The sequence below is a fragment of the Schistocerca gregaria genome, chromosome 1 (genome assembly GCF_023897955.1).
Source record: "Schistocerca gregaria isolate iqSchGreg1 chromosome 1, iqSchGreg1.2, whole genome shotgun sequence".
NCBI classification, from domain to species: Eukaryota; Metazoa; Arthropoda; class Insecta; order Orthoptera; family Acrididae; genus Schistocerca; species Schistocerca gregaria.
In genome coordinates, this window is record NC_064920.1 from 648,421,960 (window position 1) to 648,448,234 (window position 26,275).

General features: G+C 42.3%; 1 protein-coding gene across 1 annotated transcript in view; it reads left to right on the forward strand.

The window, feature by feature from the left end:
- Nucleotides 1–5,748: 5,748 nt before the first annotated feature.
- LOC126361126 (glucose dehydrogenase [FAD, quinone]-like) overlaps nt 5,749–26,275 on the forward strand; it is a 187,468-nt gene continuing 166,941 nt past the window's right edge. Inside the window, exon 1 of the mRNA XM_050007767.1 lies at nt 5,749–5,812. Coding sequence (XP_049863724.1) covers nt 5,792–5,812 — 21 coding nt within the window. The 5' untranslated portion in view covers nt 5,749–5,791. The remainder of the gene's footprint in view (nt 5,813–26,275) is intronic.

Sequence of the window (26,275 nt, forward strand, 5' to 3'; positions counted from 1 at the left end):
AAGAATTTTTTAAAAAAAGTCCTGCATAATTACCTATTGCTTAGTTCTGTATTTTAAATTACCGTTTTCAACCATACGCGTCCGTACAGAAGGACTTCATACGATAACAGGCTATCTATATTTGCTTTCTAAGCACAATGTACCACTACAATGTCAACAGTAGATTCTAAGCATTCACTAGGTGTAACAGCATTTACTAAAAAAATTTCAGTAGCCCAACGTCTTTCCTAAGTCTTAAATGACCATTTAACCATACTCACCGAAACGTTAAGTAATAAGTCTGTTGCCTACTGACGCTTTCTAATGATATAATTATTTTTCGACTTATTTTGGCCTTATGTCTCTCTTCGGTTCTCTCTTATAACGTGCAACTGTCTCTGAAATATGACTACGGGTCATGTGATTTGGTGTAACGGTAAAAACCTATTGAGTAACATGGGATGGAAATGTAGTGTATGGAAAAGTTGCGCACACACAATAGTAGTAACGACGCCTCAGTTGCCAAAACATTTCTATTGGTACTGCTACAAAACAGAAGGTTACATGGGAATTTCGTTTGTTGCACGTACATTTCATATGAACCAGCTACTGACGTAACAAAATCTCAGTAGCTTAATTTAAATCAGACGGTACCTTTGGGTAGCGTTACGTTAAATGTTGCATCCATTGGGCACTTGTCCCGGGCAGTGAATTACTGAAGTAAATCTAAAGTGTGATATACAGTGCACTAACCCGCGTAGTTCGTAGGTTCCGTCACTTCAGGCTCGTTGCTGCTCGATGAGACAAAATAAAAAAAAGGACACCTTACTACAGAAACTGCAATGAATTAATATGGATTTACGAAATTGTGAGCTTATTCTGTCTGGAATCCAGCACCTCATTTTATGTGGATATAACTGAAGAACGATATTCATCCCGAGATCTTCAGTGAATCCTACAATGGAAATTTCCGTTTCACCCCATACCTGTCAATGTTGCCTACATTTCCGCTTCGTCAGAATATCTCTCCCTCGAAATACCCAAATACTATAAACTCCGCCTCGCTTTTATCGTATCCTCCTACCATTCACTACATGGCTTCGTTAATGGTTCATCAAGATCACGTCTACCTTGTCCTCTCTGAATGTCTACGTATGTAAGTCAGGAACATTCCAACAACCAAATAGTTTTCTTCCTAATTTCCACGTAGCCCATCATCACAATTCTTTTAATTCAGGGCTCACTCGTAACACCTTCACAGAGAAATCAAGTATCATTGTCCTAACGTATCGTTTCCTGTTGTAGGTCCTTCTCATTCAATATAGTGCTTCTCTCAAGAAATTCAGCACAGAATTATGATCACTCTTAAAAAGTAACAACGCTGTGTGCTTTTAGTGTCAGGGATGAAAATCATCATTTTGATCATTTTAAGTCTACAAGAGCCTATTTTATAGCAATGGATATCAATGACTGGAGCTTATAACGATAAATACGTAACCCATTTCAAAACTATTATATGAATGAAAAATGGATATAAGAAGCAACAAGGGAATTGAGGATTTCTCGCCAGAGGAAGTTCAATTGTATCACACGTGGGTTTTCAGAACAACATTTCTGAGAAGGTACGTCTGGATTCTACGGAACTGAATCGTGGAATGTGAGAAAACTGGAAGAGAAGAGAATCAGAGCATTTGAAATGTGATGCTGCAACAAGATGGTGAAGATTAAGAGTAATGATGAGATATATGGAAAAGACTAACTTATAGAACGGACAAGTCGGTAGGTTCTGTTAAAGCAACAGCGAACAAATTACCTGCTATAATACTGAGCCGAAGACGAAAAATATGGGGGAGATATTGGAATAGATAGAAATGAGATGTAATTTTTACTCTGAGGTGAAGAGATTCGCGTAGGAGAGGAAATCGACGGTGACAAACTCGAACCTTTAGGAGTAAAGTTGATAAAAAGTTTATATTTTTATTGGCTGCACAGTGAAATACTAGGCCTCTGACACGTTATCATCGGCCGTGGATTAGACTGAGCGAAAGAGTGAAGAAACGTTGACAGAAAATAAATTGAAAATGGAACCTAATAACACTTTTACATGAGACACCTTCTACCTGCGTGAGAACATACAGTATCTCTCGATGCATATGTAAGTAATTTATTTCCCTGTGTCTGAACAATAAACTGCATTCGATGTATCCAGAATTTTTTTTTTTTTGCTGGTGTCTGTACTGGCAATTTTCTCTCGCATAACATTTTGGAAAAATATGTTAAATTGAGGAATTTTCTCAGTAATTTGCCTTTGCGAGATCATCTTTCCATCGTCTATTTACCATCAAAGATGTAAAAAATATTCTTTTATAAGTTCCTATGAAAAATGATAATCCTAGACAAAACAGTTATTGCTGATATCTCCGTCTTTGCGTGAAACATTAAAAAAATTCAACTTAGTTTTGCCTTTACGTTCTCTAAAGCCAAGTGCCCAAACTTAAACAAAACATTTCAATATTTATTTCTTTTCATCCTCTTGTTGTAAATCTAAATCTGAATACAGTTTTCTCATCAATCTTCATCCACCCAGCGTTCATACACTACATCTTAAACAAAAAAAATCGCAAAAATGAATTAAAATAATTATGACAATCGGCGGTCTGCGGGGAAGAGTAGCGCGACTCGGACACACACGAAAGATCTTCTAGCATTTCCGGAGGAAGCCAGTTACCCTAGGCCACCAATGCATTCACTCGCCGATATAGCGCACTTTTTCTCCTATGCGTTGTTGTGGGAGAAAGTGAACCCTTCACATTCCATGGATGCCTAAATTACTGAAGACGTTACATTTGCTCAGATAAGGGCAAGGAAGGTTGTTGGTTTGCTAAAGCTATTAGGTTAGTGTGTAAGTCCGTAGCGTTCTTGATTTTCTCGTTTGTCTTCTTGTTGCTATGGCTTTATTTATCGATCGCCATTTTTTTATTTGTAGACCACTATTGTTGTCTGAGTTTACATATTTTCATTTTTTCTTTTGGAGATGGCGAGTGGTGTTGTGGACACTAGGAAATGGAGTGCCAAGTGAAGAATTCGGAACATTTCCGCCATACTCTTCTGTTTGAGTCCAATAGAGGGGGGTGACAGCAGCGGAGGCAGCCTTGAATGTTTACGCCGTATGCGGGGATAATGCCATAGGACAGAGTACGGCAAGAATATGGTTTTCTCGTTTTGAGCATGATCCTTTTGACATTAGTGACTGTCTACGTTCACGGCGTGATACAAGCCGTTTAAACGCATTGTTCCTTAATGATCCATGTCAGTGTACTCTAGAACTGGAAAATGTAATAAACTGCGATCATTTCAAAATCGTGCGACATTTGCATGCAACGGGGAATCTTAAAAAATCGGCTACATGTGTACCGCATGCCCTAAGCCAAAATCACAGAAATCAGCCGGTGGCCGTATGCGCATCTCTGTTTGCTCGTCATCAACTGAGTCGTGGAAAACACTGATCATTTCCACCCTGTATCGTTACGGCGTCTTTACGCTATCATTTGGGAAGGAATAGTTGAACCCAAACAAAGCAGCAACTTCCCTGTAAAAAGACATCCACACATCCACAAAAGATTATGTTTTGCATCTGCCGGAACAGCGGCGGTATGACGTACTGCGAGTTACTTTCCCGATGTGTAACGATCAGTGCTGGCATTTATTGCTAGCAAATGAGACGTCTTGCGACGCAATCCAAGAACAACAACCAATAAGACTGCGTGAAGTGACGTAAGCCACTCCACGATAATTCCCCGCCCGTATTCTGCTAAACTGACAAAAAACACTATACAGGAATTGGTTTGGGAAGTCGTTCCGCACTCACTTTACTCACCTGATCTCGCGACTCAACTTCCTACCCTTTCCGTTCTCTGTCTAACAGCGTTCAAAGAACCTCATTTCCGGACAACTTCGCTCGACGACCTCTGAGCCTCAAAACCTAGTGATTTCCACAGTCGCCGTATCGGAAAGACAACTACGCGTTGGTGGAGTGTTGTTAATAGTGAAGGAGAATATACACTACTGGCCATTAAAATTGCTACACCATGAAGGTGACGTGCTGCAGACGTGAAATTTAAACAACAGGAAGAAGATGCTGTGATATGGAAATGATTAGCTTTTCTGAGCATTAACACAAGGTCGGCGCCAGTGGCAACACCGTGCTGACATGAGGAAGGTTTCCAACCGATTTCTCATACACAAACACCAGTTGACTGGCGTTGCCTGGTGAAATGTTGTTGTGATGCCTCGTGTGAGGAGGAGAAATGCATACCTACATGTTTACGACTTTGATAAACGTCGGATTGTAGCCTATCGCGATTGCAATTTATCGTATCCGGACATTTCTGCTCGCGTTGATCGAGATCCAATGACTGTTAGCAGAATATGGAATCGGTGGATTCAGGAGGATAATACGGAACGCTGTGCTGGATTCCAACGGCCTCATATCACTAGTAGTCGAGATGACAGGCATCTTATCCGCATGGCTGTAACGGATCGTGCAGCCACGTCTCGATCTCTGAGTCAACAGATGGGGACGTTTGCAAGACAACAGCCACCTGAACGAACAGTTCGACGACGTTTGCAGCAGCATGGACTGTCAGCTCGGAGACCATGGCTGCGGTTACCCTTGACGGCACCTGCGATGGTGTACTCAATGACGAACCTTGGTGCACGAATGGCAAAACGTCATTTTTTTCGGATGAATTCAGGTTCTTTTTACAGCACCATGATGGTCGCATCCGTGTGTCGCTATATCGCGGTGAACGCATATTGGAAGCGTGTATTCGTCATCGCTGTACTGGCGAATCACCCGGCGTGATGGTATGGGGTGCCATTGGTTACACGTCGCGGTCAACTCTTGTTCGCATTTACGTTCCAGATATGTTACGACCCGTGGCTCTACCCTTCATTCGATCCCTGCGAAACCCTAAATTTCAGCAGGATAATGCACGAACGCATGTTGTAGTTCGTGTACCGGCCTTTCTGGAAACAGCAAATTTTCGACTGCTGCCTGGCCAGCACATGATCCAGATTTCTCAGCAATTGAAAAAGTCTGGTTAATGGTGGCCTAGCAACTGGCTCGTCACAATATGCCACTCCCTACTTTTGATGAACTGTAGTATCGTGTTGAAGCTGCATGGGCAGTTGTACCTATACACGCCATCCAAGCTCTGTTTGACTCAATGCCCAGGCGTATCAAGGCCGTTATTACGGCCAGAGGTGGTTGTTCTGGGTACTGATTTCTCAGCATCTATGCACCCAAATTGCATTAAAATGTTATCACATGCTAATATAATATATTTGTCCGATGAATACCCGTTTGGCATCTGCATTTGTTCTTGGTGTAGTAATTTTAATGTCTAGTAGCGTATTATTGATGCCTAAAGTCTTTATGTGATCTGTTGTGTTTATTAAACTTACGGAAAAATGCTACGATCTTATGCGGCAACCTAATATTTTTAAGGTACAGGATAAACATAAATCTGAGTGGTGGACAGAAATTTGATCATCGTTTCTCCAGTATGAGACTCCATTACGTCAGTAACTGCGATATCTTGCTAGAAGTATAACATGTACAGTCGCACAGCGACGTTGCCGTAAAACTCTACCACAAATGTATGAGAAAAGTCTTGGCGGAAGGACGAGTAGGGCAGCAAGTGGGTGACGGGCGTCTGGGGAGCGCGCCGCGATTGGCTCTCGGCGGCGGGAGCGGCGCCGTAAAACAAGTGCCGCGCGCTCCCGCAGGCACAGTGCCTGGGCCGCCACCATGACGTCGCTCAACACACAGGTACGTGCCGCTCAGCCGAGCGCGTGTGTCTAAACACGAAACATCGGGAGCAGAGTTACTGTCAGCCCTGACACCTTGCAGGTAGCGGTCCCCTCTGCCGTTCTCTGACTGTGTAACGTGTTCAGTTCTACAGTGCAGCTTAAATCAGTTAGATACGTAGATGTCAAAAGTGTTGCAGACGTAGAGCTTGTAACAGACGAAGTGTTCGTTTCGTAGGTGTTCCAGTTGGATAAAAATGATTCGTCACACCACATAATTTTTATTCCAGTGACCTGAGATTCTCGGATTAATGTTAGTCCCTACATTGCAGATTACAACCTCAAACATTCGTGGTTCCATTTCCAACCTTTTCGTGACTTCGAGTGCAAGGCAAACTCGTGCAGCTACGTCGATTGTATTGTACGTTACACTGTGTATCTAGTAGGAAAAGCAACTTCATATACTACAATTACGCCAACTATATAAACATGGGCACTTTCACATAAGTGTTTGGGAAAATGACTCCATTATTAGTGGCAGGACAAGTATCATCTTTACCAAAGTTTTACTTACTATAACAAAATTCTCTATATTTAGATGGACGCTTAGATCTGGCAGCATTATTAGGCTAATCGCTATGAAACTTTTCACAAATTGTCTGAACGGTAAAAGGAAGTTTCAAACCCTCGCAGGTTTCAGCTATCCTGTTTGAACCGCATACCTTTCGCTTATTAAACAAAGCAATTCACCTGAAATGTGTAACTGTTTTCGAATGAACTGGGAACTTAACTAATAGAGGAGCCAAATACACTTTATAGAACGAAGAGTTAGAAGCAGACATCCAGACGTGAAGGTCACTTTGTAATCTTGTGTCTCTCTGAGAGAAATGACTCGTCATACACTTCTATTTCTTAGCATTCTGTAGAGAAGCATGTGAGTTAGGGATCCTGCCGACATGTTTACGCTATAAATAGAAAATCTGCGTTTGTATTAATGTCGTTTCTAGGATCATCTCTTGCATTCGAGTTTGTTTACGTTGTAAACGTCAGTTACCACCTAGTTTCTGATTCAAAGCCTAGAAGCTGGTTACCAGATCAATGATTTAGTGATACGCTTCAGCGGTCAGAGTAAACTGAGAATATACTGCTTCGAACAGAACCATGTCCAATAAGAATCCTGCATTGTGTAAGCCAACATTTCACTCACTGTCCGATATCACAGTTTCTAGACATTAATAATATTTTAAATGATCAATAAGTTCATCTCCTACAATTCTGCCGGAATTTGACAGTAGTAGCAGGTTGGAAGTTCTCATTTGGTGTTAACTGCAAGAGAAGTAACCATTGTTTTCCTGAGAAGAATTTAAGCATCAAGCACCGTAACAGTACAGCTGTATAGTAAGTTTGAAACATGTTGCAAAACTGGCTGTTATGCTACCGAATTTAGGTTCCATGATAGGAAACAGGAACATGTAACTAATTTTACCCATGACAAAGGAAACATAGAATACTGTTATGCTCCTCACTGTTAATGTCACTGGTCATGAAAAATCACGATTGACATTTTTCTAAGAATCTTAATTTCGTGCGTGCACTTTTGCCAGGGAACGCTCTGCCTTGCTTCACATTATTCTTCGCCAACCAGACGAAATTACATTCGAAATAGGTGATAATGTTGACACTATGAATTTTCTGTCTTCAATAACAATAAAGTAGTGCGACTAGGGAATATAAGGGGGCAGGGGGCGGAGAGAATCCACAGCGGTATGCTTATAGGAAAAACCCCTTGCACATGCGTTGTAACTCTTGACAAGTATTGTCCATTCGAAGAAGTAATATACAGTAGCTGTGTTGCGACGGCTCGCTTGGGATGCGGTGATTTCATTTGCGGTCACGCTGCGGTCAGCAAGTTTCGTTATCGGTTTCCGATTAAGCGTTAACTGCGCTGGGAATCCTAGAGGAAAGATTGCAGTAATCAATAGTCACCGCGCTGTTTTTGCCAAGCAGTAAATGGACAAAATTTTGGTCACAATCGATCGTATTGTGAAAACTGTAAGTTCGGCGGAGAAAGGGAGTTTCTTGCTCTGTAAATAACTAAGCACAGGTGGCTCCACGCCGCTCTACGACCCGGGAACGAGATGCCCGTTGTTAACGGCTTGTGATAATGTCTCCTGAGGAAGTCACATCGTCAGTTCTGGAGCGCTAGAGCTGCCATTCCGATTTCCCACAACATCTAAAATACTTATTGAAATATAGCTGGCGATTATGCGACAGTGAATGTGTTTTTTCTAGACTCGCAACGATTCGTAACCGTATACGGAGGAAATCTTCAAAGTGGTTCTAGCTTCTGTAAACAGAGCGGTACCCACAGAGGAGCGCTACTAACTCATTTAAAACTACCTAACCGCCTGCTCCCGCACAGAGATGTGACATTACATGGTTTCAAAACTCATGCAAAGTTGTCCGTCGTCGATTGGTGTCTGCTAAATACATTGCTCCATACTGCATAACTGGCACGCTTCTTTTTCAGTACCATAGTGTTCAGTTTCGTACCCTCTTCCCTCTAAACAAAATTATTTTTGTGGTTAATAAGTAATGTAGCCTCCACATGCAGGATCTCCCAAGAGGAAGACAATATTCAGGAATATGACAGTAACGCTCATTTGTAGTAAAAAGCTTCATATGGACTTTTGGACCACTCCTAAAGGTATCCGAGATACGTTTTATGTGCATAGTTTTTTGTGCATCATTCAATAAATTGTAGGGATTACGCTCGTAAAACAGTTAATAATCACTACAACATGCGTTTTACGAAAGATCAATTGAAAAGTACGTCAATCAAACCAACTATTCGCCCATGGAACATTTTTGAAATCCACGAACGAATGAAACTGTCCTTACTAGCCTTAAAATGTTGGCACACATGGTTATCTCTTGCGGCACGTAGGCCCATTGGAATGCAGTATTCATTTTAACGTTCTGTTATTTTGTATACTGACAGCTGAGAAGCCTTTGGTCTATCGAGGGACTTACCCTCAATTTTGCGATAAGACGAAACAGCAGCACGAAAATTGTTGACATTTTGTGGACTCATGCCCAATTTAATTGGACGAGGCTATTTATGTGTTTTTTAGTGGCTGGATCACTATTTTGTTCCGCGGTCAACCAGCATTCTAACTGACTTCGACAGATTGAACTTGAGACATTGCAGTTGTTACACAGTTAAACATACATGTCCGAATATCCCACCTTCAACGTCAATGTATTTAAGTACTTTTGGGGAAACATTTGTGTTACCAGTCTGAGTGCCTTTGCAAGTTCCCTGATGGGGGTAGCAGCGTCGCACTACTACACTCATAACACACCGTGGACAACTATGCGTTCAAAGCGGCAGTTTAATTGCAGAAAGACACTCCGACCATAGAGGCTGAAAGCAGCGAGGAAGGATGGACTGGAATAAAACGTCGAAGAAGTTGATTGGGTATGACACATGCATTCGTGTGCGCTGCTAGCCCGAAAACAAATGTACATTAAGTGCTTTTCTCTCGGAAAACATTTGGAATACTGCATATGCCCGTGCGGAGTTTTTGCTTCAAATGAGCGTTCCTGTCATGTCCCTGAATATCAGCCATTCCTCCTGGGACACGCTGTATGTGCAGCCAATAGTTGTATATACTCGTGGCGATAGAGGTTATACAACTCGACAGTAATTTTATTCTGAAAGACAGGGTTGTGAAACTGTTACTGGAAATATATAGGTACCATTGTTCCACTGTGGACCACAGCAGTAGTAGACGACAACAACCTACAAATGCCAATTGCGCTCGAGTTTTAAAAACATCTGACGTCACGTCTCTGCACGAGAACACGCGGAAAAGAAATTCTTCCTGAGTCATTAACGGGCCACAGAGTGAATCGGCCCGTCACAGAAGCTAGAACTTCCTTCGAGATCTTCTCTGTATATGGGAATGTAACGTTTGGTTTCACCAAGATATTCGTTCCGCCACCTTAAGACTAATTATTTCAACAGATGTAAAGTTTGCGTCTGTGAAAGTTCACATTTTACAAAATGTAAAAATCGAATGATCATCATTGAAACATGACTGTTGTCTCTGTCTTTAAAAAAAGATCATAACTATTATGTTATTTGGGATATGTGCGTGAACAACGCAGAGTTGGAGAGGGCAATTTCTCAAGTTTTACATAGTTCCCGCTAGGTAGACGTAGTTAGCGTCCACTTCAGTTGTAGTAAAAATGGTGTCGGTACAACAGAAAGCGTTTTGTGTTCTATGTTTAGCGCACTGCCGGACAGTGATAAACGTTCAGTGTGACTTTTCGTACTGGGTTGGTGTGGATCCTCCTACAGCGAAGAGCATTAGACGATGGCATGAACACTTCCGAGAAACAGGTTGTTTGTCTAAAGGCAAATCGCCGGGCCGTCCCCGAGTGTGTGACACACGCGTCGAACCCACCCGCCATAGTTTCACAAGGAGTCTGCAGAAATCCATTCGCCGTGCAGCTCGACAGCTCAAATGCCCCCGATGTTTGTCTGGCGTGTGTTGCGTCCACATTTACACCTGAAACCATACAAAATTCAGCTACTGCAAGCTCTTTGTAAATATGGCAAACAACAACGTGTGGAATTCTGTAACTCCATTCTTGGCAAGATGGAGGATGACAGTTTTCTTCCACGCTTAGTGTATAGTGACGAGGCAACATTCCATTTAAATGGAAAAGTGAACCGTTATAATGTGAGAATATGGGGTACAGCCAACCACATGAAGTTGTACAACATGAGAGGGACTCTCCAAAACTTCATGTGTTTTGTGCAGTTTCACGGGAAAAGGTCACCGAACGTGACTGTATTAGATTATTTCTTGTGAGTGTTTACGAAAGAGGCTGTTTATGTGCCTCCGTCACCAACAACAATGAATGAACTGAGACATCGCACAACAGCAGCTGTGGAAGCTGTAACTCAAGACATGCCGGCTGCAGTATGGGAACAATCTGAATACCGCATTGGCATATGCCGTGCATCTCAAGGAGGGCATATTGAACACCTATGAAAAGGTATGAAGAAAACGTTTTTGAGTCTTCCGTTCGTCCAAAAACAAAATTCATTGTATTAGGTTCAGAAGTATACACGTGTCAAATCGGATGATTCTTGTTCATACATTCTGTATTTCTGTAAGGAGGTTTGGTAAGGGGAGGGATGAAGGAGACGAGATGTGCTACATAGTAGGAAGGTGAACAAGTGATCATAGCTTGTAATTTGTGTGTGTATGTGTGTGTGTGTGTGTGTGTGTGTGTGAGAGAGAGAGAGAGAGAGAGAGAGAGAGAGAGAGAGAGAGGGAGGCAGGTATGTATGTTTCCTCCAGGAGTTTGTTTTACGTCAATCTATTAAGAGAATTGTTGAAGACGTAGAAAAACAATCCTTTATTACACCTTTCTTGCTCTTTTTATGATTATTTTCCGGGAAACATCACAGAAATACTTCATTTACATAAAAATTCTTTGGTTTATTCTACTGTAAAGAAGCTTATTCATTTACTTGTCAATCATGATGAAACTGCATAAGGTGAGCATTTCTGTTTTAAGTTCAGCTCGTTTCTCTCTTTCCACAGTACCATATAAAATGTGTGTATTGTTATGTGTTAATACGGATGAGAAAATTGGATTTTTTATGTAGCCATAAAAATATTATAGGGCTGTTACGCCGGGCTTCTGAACTACTCTGAATACACTTGCAAACTCGTTAACAAAGACGTCTCTCGCATACAGGCGAATCACAAACGAGTTGGTTGTAATAAAGGCTTCGCGCAAATTGGATATAATAAAAAGTCTGTAGGAATAACGAGCAATGGAGCAGTCGCCCGATACTGTGTGCCGTGCGCGCGTAAATGGCGTAAGCTGCCGGTCTGAAAGTCTTGCGTGCGGTGTGTCCTAACAAGACTATGGAATACGTATGGTTCATACAGGGTATTACAGGAATAAATGGACACACGTTGAGAGTAAGTACTATTGTCCATTCCGAAAGGTCAACATTACGTAACGTATTTTCTGTTTTCAACTGTTTTCTTGTTATAGTCAAAAATGGCAGTGGTGAAGATTAAAGAAGGTTAACAAGTCATTATTTGTTGTGTTTTATTATTAACTTTTCGTCCCAAATCATTCAAAATGTTACGCACCCCTGGCTGTTGCATAAAGGGTGATACACACCTACGAAACTACGAGCGCCCCTCTCTCATTCGGCAGGAACTGGCGCGGTTCGGCCTGTTGGTTGACTTCAGTTACTGGCCTGTGAACGCTGATTACACACCCACAGCACCTCGGATAAATCTGCTCCTCGTAAAAGCTCTTGCCAGAATTCACCCTTCTGGCACACATGTGCTGTGCGCGGGGTTTTAATAATGAAAATTTTCTCGCCCACGTATTTACAATATTAAGTTATTTTTAACGTCAGGATTTTCAGTCCAGAAAATTTTCGAACGTTCAGTCAGTTTGCATAAAAATTGATAATTCGCCCACTTTCACTACTGTGTGTTACATCGCTGTGAGAAAATTATTATGCAGATTAATTCTTATAAAGAATAGAAACAACCAAACACTTTTAATGAAGTTACTAATTTAGGACAAAAAACACTGCTACCGGTTTCGAATCAACAGGTTCATTATCAGATGGCATGTTTAAAATCAAACTTGGCCCACAGACCCTGATGGATTCATCGATACAGACAGACCGCCGTGTCATCCTCAGTCAGAGGGGTCATTGAATGCGGTCAGCTCACCGCCCTCCAGATCGTTGTCAAGCTTCATGACTTGGAGCATTGCTATTGGGTAAAGTAACTCCTCAGCTAGCATCATCATGCAGAGTGCACCTCTTTCCAGGCCTCCCGCCAAGAAAAAATTCCTGATAGTACCTGGAAGCGAGTTGGGTAGCCTGCCGCTGGTGGCCGAGCGGTTCTAGATGCTCCAGTCTGGAACCGCGCGACCGCTACGGTCGCAGGTTCGAATCCTTCCTCGGGCATGGATGTGTGTGGTTTCCTTAGGTTAGTTCAGTTTAAGTAGTTCTAAGTTCTAGGGGACTCATGAATTGAGATGTTAGGTCCCATAGTGCTGAGAACCATTTTAACCATGTTTTTCGAATCGGGTAATCCGCATGGCAGTCAGCCGCGCTGACCAATCAGCAACTGAGGCGGGATGTTTAAAATTAGATTTAGTTTTTTCTGTAAATGCAGTTTTCGATGTTTATTGTTTTGATGAAAGTCGTAAAATATAGTGGGTTCCCTACTTCGGCTGCACATAACAAAGAACTACAGCGTACAAGATCTTAAAATGTACAAACTGCTTTACTTGTATTTAAACATCCGCGTGGCCGAAATATTGTGTGTGTGTGTGTGTGTGTGTGTGTGTGTGTGTGTGTGTGTGTGTTAGCGTTTCGTGCTCTGTTTGCGTTGAATCTGCTTTTTCGCAGGTATATGAAGTTCGAAAGTAGTCAACAGTATTATCAAATGACTCGGTTAGTAATCTGAGAAAGGTGTTTACGTTGTTTTAGTTCATTGCTAGATCCAATTACAGTTAAGTAGTAATTTTAGGTAGTAATTTTTCTTACATAATTTTCTGCTGTATAGTCACCGCCAAAAGGAAATCATCACAATGGAAAAAAGTCAGCGTCGATATACAGCATTAGAGGTACGTGATTCTAAAATTGAACAGTCATCTGAGGACGAATCGGTCAAGTCTAAACCATTAACGGTGGATTTTGTTTTTAGTAAATACTGTTATTGGTATTGTCTCGTTGCTGTTTTTAGATAATTCTAAGACTTAGCCTGTATCTTTATGCAGCCACTTTCTCATCATGTTAATTTCCTACATTTGGTATGAGGTGATCTAGTACAATGCTCTTTAAGGTTGTTCGCTGATATTGTAGTTGCCTATAACAACGTATCAACGCCAGAAGATAGTAAGGAATTGCAGAAGAACCTCGAGAGAGTTGAAGAATGGTGCACGCTGTGGCAGTTGACCCTGAACGTAAATAAATGTAACATGTTGCGCATATATAGGAAAAGAAAACCACTGTTGTACAACTGCACTATCGATGACAAACCGGTGGATACAGTATCTACCGTAAAATATCTAGGACTAACTAACCCGAACGACCTTTATTGGAATGACCACGTAAAAAAAAAGAGAAAATTAGATGCCACACTCCGATTCATACGTAGTATTTTAAGGAAATGTAACTCATCCACGAAAGAAGGGGCTTATAGGGCGCTTGTTTGATCGGGTTTTGAGTATTGTCCATCTATCTGGGATCCCTACCAGATAGGACTGATAGAAGAGATAGCGAAGATCGCTTAACGATCATGAGGAGAAAATTCGAGAAATTAAAGCCAATACAGAGGCTTACCGACATTCATTCTACCCACGCGATATACGCAAGTGGAACAGGGTCGGAGGTCTCAGTTAGTGGTACAAAAGTGCCCTTCGCCACACACCGTTAGCTGGTTTGCGGAGTATGAATCAGATGTAGTTGCAGATGTGGCACGCCAGTGCCGTACGGCGTCTAAGATATAGAACATCAGTGGTCACTTGATACTCGGAAACTTCAGCGATTTTAGTCTAAAATATAGTGTTCTTACTTTGCGTCTTTCACGAAACGCTAGGTAATGTCATGTGAATAAATTGTAGAATTCACAGTCTTAATCACATTTTTATTTGTGTGCAGAGGTAACTGGTTTCGGCTTTACAACCATTATCAGATATATAAGACGAAAATAAAATGAAGGAATTTGCGAAACATGAACATGGACCTAATATATACACACGGAAAATCAGTCAGCGAATTGCCTTGTAAAGACAGGCAATGACGTAGGTAACGTGTATTCGAAATTTTCCTTTTGGGTATCTGATGGCGGTTGTAAAGCAGAAACCAGTTGCAGGTTCAGATAAATTAAAATATGACGAAAGCTATGAATTCTACGATTTACTGAGATACCAAGGTCACCGCTCTCCTCGAAAGAGCAAAGCGACCTCTTTTCACATTGTGTGAATCCATATCTGTGATAACATGATACGCCTCGATTCTTTTTTATTTACAATGTTGACCCAAGGATAATTTTTCTCAGAAAAAATGATTACTTACGATTCATCTAATTGGCCACACGTGATCGAAGAGTAGCAGTATTAGCGACACGATGAAATGAAATTAATAAGGGATTCTTTACTGGAAATATACGAGACGTATTCAGTGGCTCTGTCCTGAACGTGAAAGAAAAGACATTCTAAAGCAATAACGTAAATGCAGGAGTGCTATCTCCTGCGTCAGTCGTCCTCACTTCTCTTCATTAACGTGACCTTTGTATCGTTGTTTTTATAACTCCTTATTTTAGAAAGCAGCACAGCAATCGTGTTGTATGCTTCTGCTATGATGATCTCGGCACTACAAAAGGAATGAAGCGACGAAGACTTCCCAGCCGTCGGTGAACAGCTGGGAATTTCAAGGTTACGGCCCCCGCGTGTTGTCTCAAGATGCTCGGGAAAAGGGAGAGGCCCGACATCCGGCTGCGTACCCATCATCTACCGTCAAAATATTTTCACAGCTCAACGAGAGCGCCAAGAATTTTCCTTCCACAACTTGAAATACATACTGTTTTACATGGCATGGCATTTCGTCAGAACATTAATGACACGAAGCAAGTAAGTGCGACAACCAACAGAGAGACGTATCAGCTTTAAATGTCTGCTGTGCTTCAGTAAAACTCATATAGCTCTTTAAGTAAGTATTATAAAATTTTCATATTATCAGAGTTGTGGGAACTGCCTCTCCATTAACCGGAATTAGATCCCTTGGAAGATGAACACTCATTACCAGCAACCCGACCTTGTTTGGAGTAGTTTATTAATTAACCGTTCCGCAGGCTTGAAAGCGTTAGTTACAATATAGTGCTGCATTAAAACAACGCATCCACCTCCATGGGCTAAGTCAGTAACTAGGAGAAAAACTCCATCAAATTATGCTTAAACGTCCATAATAAAACCTAAAGCTTTCTCAGAGAATGAAGGCACTTAACACTGTATACTCTGATCCGTTCATACGGCGGAAGCTTTCAGACCGGTACCCTGTTTGATGCTTTTCGTGAAAGGCACGCTGTGTGATGTTATCAGTTTTTCCCCATGCGGATTATAATCATCAGCAAGACAGAGACCAATTGATACACTAACTTGATAAAATATTATAGAATGTGCCAGGAATACTCTCGATAATGAGTCAAAAGACTGAATGCTATTGGACCGCACACAGGTGTAATTCAGTGACAAACCACCTGACAGTTACAGAAATCTTTGTACTTTATAGCATACTGCATTTTTTTCCATTTTAGACCAAACCGAGGACATTTATAAAGCAAAAGGACGTGAACTCAAGCCTGTCATATAACTTTGAAAATTTGGTGTAGGACGAATACTGAAGGAACATAGAACTTTGTAGTGCGGACAACTACAGCCGTTAAACGTCCTAATGAATGTAAGCAAAATGAACCGCAAGACTGCTGTAATTCTTGGTCACAAACGGTTTCGTTGCATTAAAACAGTATTCTCCGATGAAAACAGCGTCATGTTAGCGCACCAATACGACCCCAACGTTCGTAGTCAAAAGTTATATATGTGAAGGGGGGAAGTCGTCAGATTCAATAAAACAGGACATCGGTACGAATAATGTGATGGCGCACCTGTGTTCTTTCCAAGGGTACAGAATGGAAGGCCGCGAGGCGTGTTCTTCCACACTTGGGGTTTGATTTTTGACTATGAACGATGAGGGTGTCTTGGTACACTAACGCAGGACTGTTTTTACCTAGGCATGCTGGTTTTATGCAGCGAAATTGGTTGTGACAATAAAGAAATCACCAATTACAGCTACCTTGAGGTTCGATTTGATACCATTTACATTGAAGTAATACGTATGAAGCCCACAACAGTCTATCCACATGCGCTGAATAGTATCAAGATCACAACAGTTCATACAGACACGCTCAGTAGCTACACACGGTGGTCCATTGACCGGGCCAAATATCTCACGGAATAAGCATCATACGTAAAAACTACAACGAACGAAACTTGTCTAGCTTTAAGGGGATAACCAGATTGCGCTATGGATGGCCCGCTAAATGGCGCTGCCATAGGTCAAACGGGTATCAACTGCCTTTTTCTAAAATACGAACCCCCATTTTTTATTACATAATAGTGTAGTACGTAAAGAAATATGAATGTTTTAGTTGGACCACTTTTTTCGCTTTGTGATAGACGGCGCTGTAATAGTCACAAATGTATAAGTACGTGGTATCACGGAGCATTCCGCCAGCGCGGATGGTATTTGCTTTGTGATACATTACCCGTGTTAAAATGGACCGTTCACCAATTGCGGAAAAGGTCGATATCGTGTTGATGTATGGCTGTTGTAATCAAAATACCCAACGGGCGTGTGCTATGTATACTGCTCGGTATCCTGGACGATATCATCCAAGTGTCCGGACAGTTGGCCGGATAGTTACGTTATTTAAGGAAACAGGAAGTGTTCAGCCCCATGTGAAACGTCAACCACGACCTGCAACAAATGATGATGCGCGAGGAGGTGTTTTAGCTGCTGTCGCGGCTAATCCACACATCAGTAGCAGATAAATTGCGCGAGAATCGGGAGTCTCAAAAACGTCGGTGTTGAGAATACTACATCAACACCGATTGCATTCGTACCATATATCTGTGCACCAGGAATTGCATGGCGACGACTTTGAACGTCGTGTACAGTTCTGCCACTGGGCACAAAAGAAATTACGGAGCGATGACAGATTTTTTGCACGCGTTCTATTTAGCGGTGAAGCGGTAACATGAACCGGCACAATATGCACTATTGGGCAACGGAAAATCGACGATGGCTACGATAAGTGGAACATCAGCGACCTTGGCGGGTTAATGTATGGTGCGGCAAGTGGGAGGTAGGTTAATTGGCTCCCATTTTATCGATGGCAGTCTAAATGGTGCAATGTATGCTGACTTCCTACGTAATGTTCTACCGATGTAACTACAAGATGTTTCACTGCATGACAGAATGGCGATGTTCTTCCAACATGATGGACGTCCGGCACATAGCTCGCGTGCGGTTCAGGCGGTACTAAATAGCATATTTCATGACAGGTGGATTGGTCGTAGAAGCACCATACTATGGCCCGCACGTTCACCGGATCTGACGTCCATGCGTTTCTTTCTGTGAGGAAAGTTGATGGATATTTGCTATCGTGATCCACCGACAACGCCCGGCAACATGCGTCAGCTCATTGGCAATGCATGTGCGAACATTGCGGAAGGCGAACTACTCGCAGTTGAGAGGAATGTTGTTACACATATTGCAAAATGCAGTGAGGTTGAAGGACATCATTTTGAGCATTTATTGCATTAATTTGGTATTTACAGGTAATCACGCTGTAACAGCATACGTTCTCAGAAATACGTTGACAAAGGTACATGTATCACATTGGAACAACCGAAATAAAATGTCCAAACGTACCTACGTTCTGTATTTTAATTTGAAAAACCTACCTATTACAATCTGTTCGTCTAAAATTGTCAGCCACATGTTGGTGACTATTACAGCGCCATCTATCAAAAAGCGAAAAAAAGGTCCAACTAAAACATTCATATTTCTTTACGTACTACATGAATATGTAATAAAATATGGGGGTTCGTATTTAAAAAAACGCAGTTGATATCTGTTTGACCTGTGGCAGCGCCATCTAGCGGGCCAACCATAGAGCCATCTGGTTTCCCCGTTCAAGCTAGAAAAATTTCGTTCTTTGTAGTTTATTCGTTTGACGCTTATTTCGTGAGATATTTGTCCCGCTCACGATCAATGGACCACCCTGTAGAAAGGCAATAAGTCGGCCGTTCAGTTTAAAGCAGCGTTTCCTCCTCTTGACAGTGGCGACTATTCACTCGTCCCACAATGAATTCCAGTATTACAGTATCTCATCGTTCTTTGCAGTAATCACCTTTTTGCACTGCATCGAATCAAATCATCGGCTGCACACTACTACTATTCAATAAAAAGCTGTTTCATAAATTACACAAGATATTTTTGTGGTTAATGTTACTCTTGAAGTTAACAACTTGTCAAGTCTGATTAGATTCGCAAGGTTCCAGAGTGTGTAGTAAGAGAAACTGCTGACTAGAGCTTTCTTGTCACTGAGATTACGTTGTATACACAGATATCCATAAAAATCACAAAGTAACGTTATTCTATCTCACATGTAGCAGACACAACACAGCGCGAGTGAAAGAAAAGTTATAGTTAGAAAGAAAGAATTTATGTTCGAATTTAGAAATAGGCTCCTAGATAAAAAAGGAAAACTACGCATCACGAAGGAATTATTCGAAATGGAAGGAAATCTGTAATTGTAATGTAGAAGAACAGACAAACAAATGAGTACAATTTCAGAAAAAAATAGGATGATGTATTTTAGAGAAAGAGCTTTACAAATTGAGCCAGTCAATCACGTTTTGGTCCGCCTCTATCCCTTTTGCCAACATTGACTCAGTTTTACGTTATTGGTGGAGTTGTTGAATGTCCTTCTAAGGGATATCGTACCAAATTTTGTCTAACTGGCTTTTTAGAGCATCAAAATGCCGAGCTGGCTGGAGGTCCCAGTCCATAACGTTCCAAACTTTCTCTTATTCGTGAAGAAAGAGTTTGACAAGCACGAAGCAAGCAGGATAAACTCTCGCCTCCTGCGAACGGGCATTATCTTATTGAAATGTAAGCACGATGGCTTACTGTGAAGGGCAACAAAACTGTGCGTAGAATTTCACCGACGAACCACTGTGCTGTAAGAGTGCGACGATTGAAAACCAAAGGGGTCCAGTTATGAAATGAAATGCCACCTTGGACTATCACTCCCGGCTGTTACGCCATATGGCGGGAGACAGTCTCCTACCGCAGTCTTCGGCGTCTCCAGGAGTGGCCATCGGGGTCAGTTCGAAACGGAACTCATCACAAAACACAATCTGTTGTCAGTTAATGAGATTCCAGGCCGAATGCGCCCGACACCACTGCAACAGGGCTTCTTGGTGTAGAGAAGTCGAAGGCAGTCGGCGCAAGGGGAGCCGTGAGCTACACCCCCATTCTGTGACTGTTCCGTGTGGTCACTAAGGCCCCATTTGCACATCGAATTGGTGATAATGATGAATCCGGGACCATGAGTTCCTCTCTGACCATTGCTCTGTCTTCACTTTCTTCGTCTCTCTAGGTGGACGTCTTGATTCTTGATCTTGTGTTCGGCCATGGTTAACACATTCCTACCAACATCGTTGAATAGTGGCGTAGCTCCTATTCAAATGTCGAGCGATTCGCTATTCCTCTAACCGGCTTCATTGAGTCCAACCACGTCTCCTCTCAGAAATGCTGACATCTGCATATATTGTTGACGCACCTATCTGTTCAAAAAAATGTGTGTGAAATCTTAAGGGACTTAACTGCTAAGGTCATCAGTCCCTAAGCTTACACACTACTTAACCTAAATTATCCTAAGGACAAACACACACACCCATGCCCGAGGGAGGACTCTAACCTCCGCCGGGTCCAGCCGCACAGTCCATGACTGAAGCGCCTTAGACCGCTCGACTAATCCCGCGCGGCACGCACCTATCTGAGAGGTTTAGTTACTGTCCGACTCAGTACACGCAATGAAACCAGCAAAGGCTTTATCTCCTGGTATCAACCTGTCCTCTGTTTTCTGTCTTTGCTAGCTGCACGGTGAAAATGCGCTAGAGCTTCACACTTTCATCCAACCTGCATCAATATTTACAATATTGTACTTTCCGTCGATATCTATATGTGCAACAGTTTGTGGCCAGTTTGCATAAATCTTGGAGTTGTGTCGTTTTGTCTGTCTTAGAGTGAATACGAAGTGATGTGCCAGTTTGGTATTGCACATGTAGCATGACTCAAAAATGGTTCAAATGACTCTAAGCACTATGGGACTTAACATCTGAGGTCATCAGTACCCTACACTTACAACTACTTAAGCCTAAGTAACCTAAGGACATCACACACATCCGTGCCCGAGTTAGCATTCGAACCTGCTATCGTAGCAGTCGCGTGGTGGCTGACTGAAGCGCCTAGAACCGGTCGGCCACAACGTCCGGCTGTAACTTGACTTTTGACTACACCAAGCGACAGTACGGAAGTATTCAATATCTTCTTGCCTAAAATTATAGAAAGGAGGGAGAGAGACAGAGAGGGACAAACTCACTAACTATAATTTTTTTTCAGGGCGTAAGGCATGTAAGTAATAGGGGAACAAAGCAGGGTGTGGACAGAAAATAATAACTGTGTTACATGCTTTTCAATATACAGAGTGCAGTGGGTTTAGATGTATGTGTTTAAAAGTCATAGATCTGTATAACATCCATCAGTTTCTTTATCAATAAACCATGGGAATTGGAAGTCTTTCCCACCTACATGAAGTATTTGTTTTCTATCCACATCTGCTCACTAATCTAAATTTCCTCTTCTCTCTCTCTCTCTCTCTCTCTCTCTCTCTCTCTCTCTCTCTCTCTCTCTGCTCCATGTATTCCGAGGTCTTCATTTCTTTCAAAGCCTTTGGGATCCAGTCGAAGACACATAACTTCATCGTTGAGCTTGCCAAGATTACGCCCTACCCATCCCAAGACACCTCACAATGTTGATTAAATGGAGGTAGATTTTTATGGAATTTTTAATTTAATATCTAGATGTTTGGTTACCTCCTATGTCTTGCTACTACAAGTGTCGATTGAACATTACTCTGAATGATCCTACCGAGCCGGGTAGTGCTATGGTTAGCACAGTGGACTCGCATGCAGTAGGACGACGGTTCAAACCCGCGTCCGACCATCCTGATTTAGATTTTCTGTGGTTTACCTAGACCGATTAAGGCAAATGCCGGGATGGTTCCGTCGAAAGGGCACGGCCGCTTTCCTTCTCCATCGTTCCCTAATCCGAGCTTGTGCTCTATCTCTAATGACCTCGTTCTCGACAGGATGTTAAACAACAATCTTCCCCTCCTCGTCCTCCTCCTGAATGATCCTGAGCTTGATTGTCTTGCTCGCACCATCGATTCCAGGTTGGAGATAGTTCTCTGAAGAATACTCAAACTTTGTTTGTACTTTACGTCTTTATTGGCAAGTGCATATGGCAATTACACTACTAAGATAACGAAAATCTATACCCGTAATTATCTACATTGACAAAAATGGAGAGTTTTACAAGGATGACTTGAGTTAATGGTGCCAAGATGCAGTATTTCGATAACTATTAGCATTTCGGATAAATCCTGAGTGCAATGCTATTTTCAGAAAGTAAAAACGTCATTCCAACAGATGGAGGAAGGTGTGAATTCGTGATGGCTGTTTGGTGTGCCTAACGTTGAGGAAGTAAACAAATGTTTAGGGAAATTCGGTACTACAGAAATACAATTCAAAAGAAATAGTAATGTACATAGCTACAACATTAGGAGAATGGATGATTTTCACAGTTCTGGGTGGGGCGCGATAGCCTTACGCCGAACGAACAAACAGTTGCCTGTTGTGCAATGGCTGCAGAAATGCTGGTCTTGAACTCAGTAAACACTGCTGTCATACCCTTCATGATGAACAAACAGCACATTCCAGCAAAATAACGGAAGTCCTCACACTGCCGTTCACGCCACAGACTCTCTGAGGAGTATACTTATACAGTGCCTTGATTTGTCATCTATAGAGCATGTCTATCATACAGTGGGACGACTTATACTTTCATACCACTCTTCAACGAGCAATCTTTATGACTGACATAGCCGGCCGGGGTGGCCGAGCGGTTCTACGTGCTACAGTCTCGAACCACGCGTCGGCTACGGTCGCAGGTTCGAATCCTACCTCGGCCATGGAAATGTGTGATGTCCATAGGTTAGTTAGGTTTAAGTAGTTCTAAGTTCTAGGGGACTGATGACCTCTGAAGTTAAGTCCCATAGTGCTCAGAGCCATTTGAACCATTGTTTGACTGACATAGGATGTGTTTCGGGCAAGATGTGAAATCCTTCAAAATGGCATTCATTGTTTCGAAGGATGAATTTTTCGTTCTACAGCGTTATGAACGCTGATAAGAAACTAATGTGGCCTGACATGAAACTTCCTAGAAGACCTATGCCTTTCGCTAGCATGTCACCTTTCGTTTTTAATAGTTTAAACTTTATTTCCAAAAGACTAAACTACCTGATCAGGCCTCACGATACGTCCTTTCAGCTATACTTCCGCCAGAATCTCATCTCCTACATTCCAACAGACGCAGAGTCTTAATTTGCAAGGAAGTTCCTATTTCGCGGCACACTGCAGGGTGAAAACTTCATTCTAGTCCCGAAAGGTATACAGAACTTCTTTGAAGTTTGAAACGTAGGGGATGAGGTGCTGGTGGAAGCAAAGCATCAGAGATTGTTTGCATACATTATCTAATAGATACAAGAGTGTCTTCATGCGTTTTGGGGACCACATCTCTCACTGATGTTGGTGATGAACATCAGTTCAGAACGGATTGGAAGTTTACACGTTTAATACCTGTTATCTTATCAAGAGCTCCATACAGCGTGATAAAAATCGGACTAATGCTTCGCGCTCTGTGTTCCAGTAGTGTATATTAGTAGCAGTAATCAAAAAAGTGTCACTTCTCCATACTTTGATCGGAGCATCGCTATCCGTGTTGTAGCAGATTTCGGGCGCCGAAACAAGGCGCTTGTTTGTTGACCTACCCACAGTTCCCTCGAGTTGAGGAAGTGCTAAAGCACGTCGCTTCCAGGAAGCGAGGGACACCGGTTCAGCACGTAGCAATCACGGAGCACTGAGGACAGGGACGGTCTTCCTGCAGGCGACGGGTACCTCTGGAGGAAGCTGGAAGCTCCTGGGGCGCAGATAAGGGCGTGACTTGCTGGAACGACCGCCGGGGCCGCCTGGAACGGCTCCAGGCGCACACGGTCCGTTACTCCAGCAACTTACGAGCAGGTCGGCCGCCGCCTGGCTGCGCGCGCACGGTCGACTCTGGCCGGCCCAGATCCCGCCGGCAGTCTTTACTGGCTGCGGGAGCCTCACCTGGCTTTGTGGCCGGCCGGCCTTCGGCGCCGATGTTCCCACCCACAGCGGATGTCGCCTTCCCACCGTGGGTTCCCAGCGTATGACCGCAATAGACTCTATACTATTGCAGTACTGTTGGCCGTCTCCGACGGCGCTGCAGGCAAAGCAAGAAATAATAATCCATTTCGCATCACTCGTTGCACAATAGCAGTAATTGGTAGCCATTTTACCACGTTGTTATTAGGTTACTTCCTTGTCAGTATGGCCGGTCGCTGTGGTCGAGTGGTTCTAGGCGCTTCAGTCCGGAACGACGCGGTTGCTACGGTCGCAAGTTCGACTCCTGCCTCGGGCATGAATGTGTGTGTGACGTCCTTAGATTCGTTAGGTTTACGTAATTCTAAATCAAGGGACTGAAGACCTCAGTTGTTAAGTCCCATAGTGCTTAGAGCCATTTGAACCTTGTCTTTCTGTCCTGTAGGTACAAAATCTACAGTTGTTGCTAAATTACCTTCCTTTTGAACTAGTCTTGTAATTTTAAACATCGCTGACAACTGGATGACAATGCAGCACTAACTCGCATTCTTGTCTGGTGTGTGGCGGACGGTATTTTGTGTTCCACTGCCTATCGCCCTTTTCCGGTTCCAGTCGCAAATGATTCACAGGCAGGACAGTTGCTAGTAATCATCTGTGTGACCTCTAATCTCTCTAATTTTTACCTTCACGGACGTATTGTGTGGTACACGTAAGAAGAAGTGAACTCAAGTGAAGAACAACTGAAATAATTCTAAAATTTACCACACGTCTCCGGTCTTACCTTACCAAAATGTTTGAAATGCATTGAAAAAATTCAGCCACACTAGACTACAAACCAGAAATTAATTATTTTAATAAAACTGAATTTTTGCTATTACAGATCTCTAAATCAATCTAAAAAGGTTAAAATGATTTCGCCTACATATATACAGATTTCAAACATCACACAGATAGTCCTAAACGTTCGTGATTGGTAGTTTTCAATAATTTTGAAGCTAAGTGCATTGGTCATATGCAGTACCAAACTGATACACGAATAATTTTTGTTTTAAATTCTATAAGTATTTTCATAGCTATTAAAAATTCAAAATCACAAATTTTCACGGCTTTGTGTGAGATTAGGAAACTATATGGAACTAGGAGAAAATATTTTACGCTTTTTGTTTGCTTCATTTCAATAAATGTTTCTTATTGCTATGAAAACACTATTTAAATGAATCATTTGATTCAAAAATTCTTTGCTGAGCAAGGTGACTTGGCATCCCACTTCCTTTTCTTGGCAGAGTTCTGATATAGGATACAACACGAACGGTTGTAACGTAGCTTATGCACCAAGTCATCATATGTCGTGTCAATTTCTATCACTCCCTGTTTGTATCCAGCAATGTGGCTGACCAGCCTGTTCACCGCAGAGGTCTGTGTTTAATGTATCTTTCGTGGCCGAATCGTTAGTCTCATCCAGTATCTAATGTCGACCATAAAACCGTTTCCTGTGTGAAGGATACTCTGCCTTTATCCAGCCTGCAGATGTGGCCCGGACTTTCGATAATATAAAATTAGTGGTGACGCGAGCCTACAGCGCAGTCCTAAAGGCCTGTCGACTCTTGATGATGCCACCCAATAAAAGGTCCGAGAAACCGAGAGTTCAGTTTAATGAAAGTGACTGGCTGAAATTATGGAGAAATCGAAATAAGAGTATAAACTAAAACTGACGCTATTGTTTTAAAAAATGTACGATCCAATCGGGACCGACCGGTTGCCAATGGAAGGGCACGGCGTCAGCGCACCTGTCTCCTGGTCGTTGTTGGCTGTCATTACTTTAGAGCCGCTACATCTCACTCAAGTAGCTCCTCAGTTGCCATCAAGAATCGGCGTGCACTCCGTCCCAGTTCTCCAACCAAGGAAAATTCCCTGTCAGTACCGAGAATCAAACAAGGGTCCACCGCATAAAAGTTAGACACGCTAATCACGGCGCTGCTGTGGTGGACATTTCTCCACAAAGGGACACATAATGTAGCAATTAGAACTCATATTAAGAGAAGTTTAATTTTCACTGTAATTATTATTTGTTTCTGTTTTAACGTTACAAACGGAGGTCACACATAAGAACACATAAGAACTATTTCATTTGTTTTTTTCCTTCTGAAATAACGGTGTCATCATTGCTTGCGTTTTGTCCAACTGCTTCTGCCATCTGAATGAAATAAACGAATGAACTTTTTCTTCGCAGCAAAGCAGTTGTGTTCAACAAGGATTACTTCGCCATTGCTGTTCTGCTTCACACGTGTCCAATATTTACAACTATTTGTATTATTTCATTCCAAGG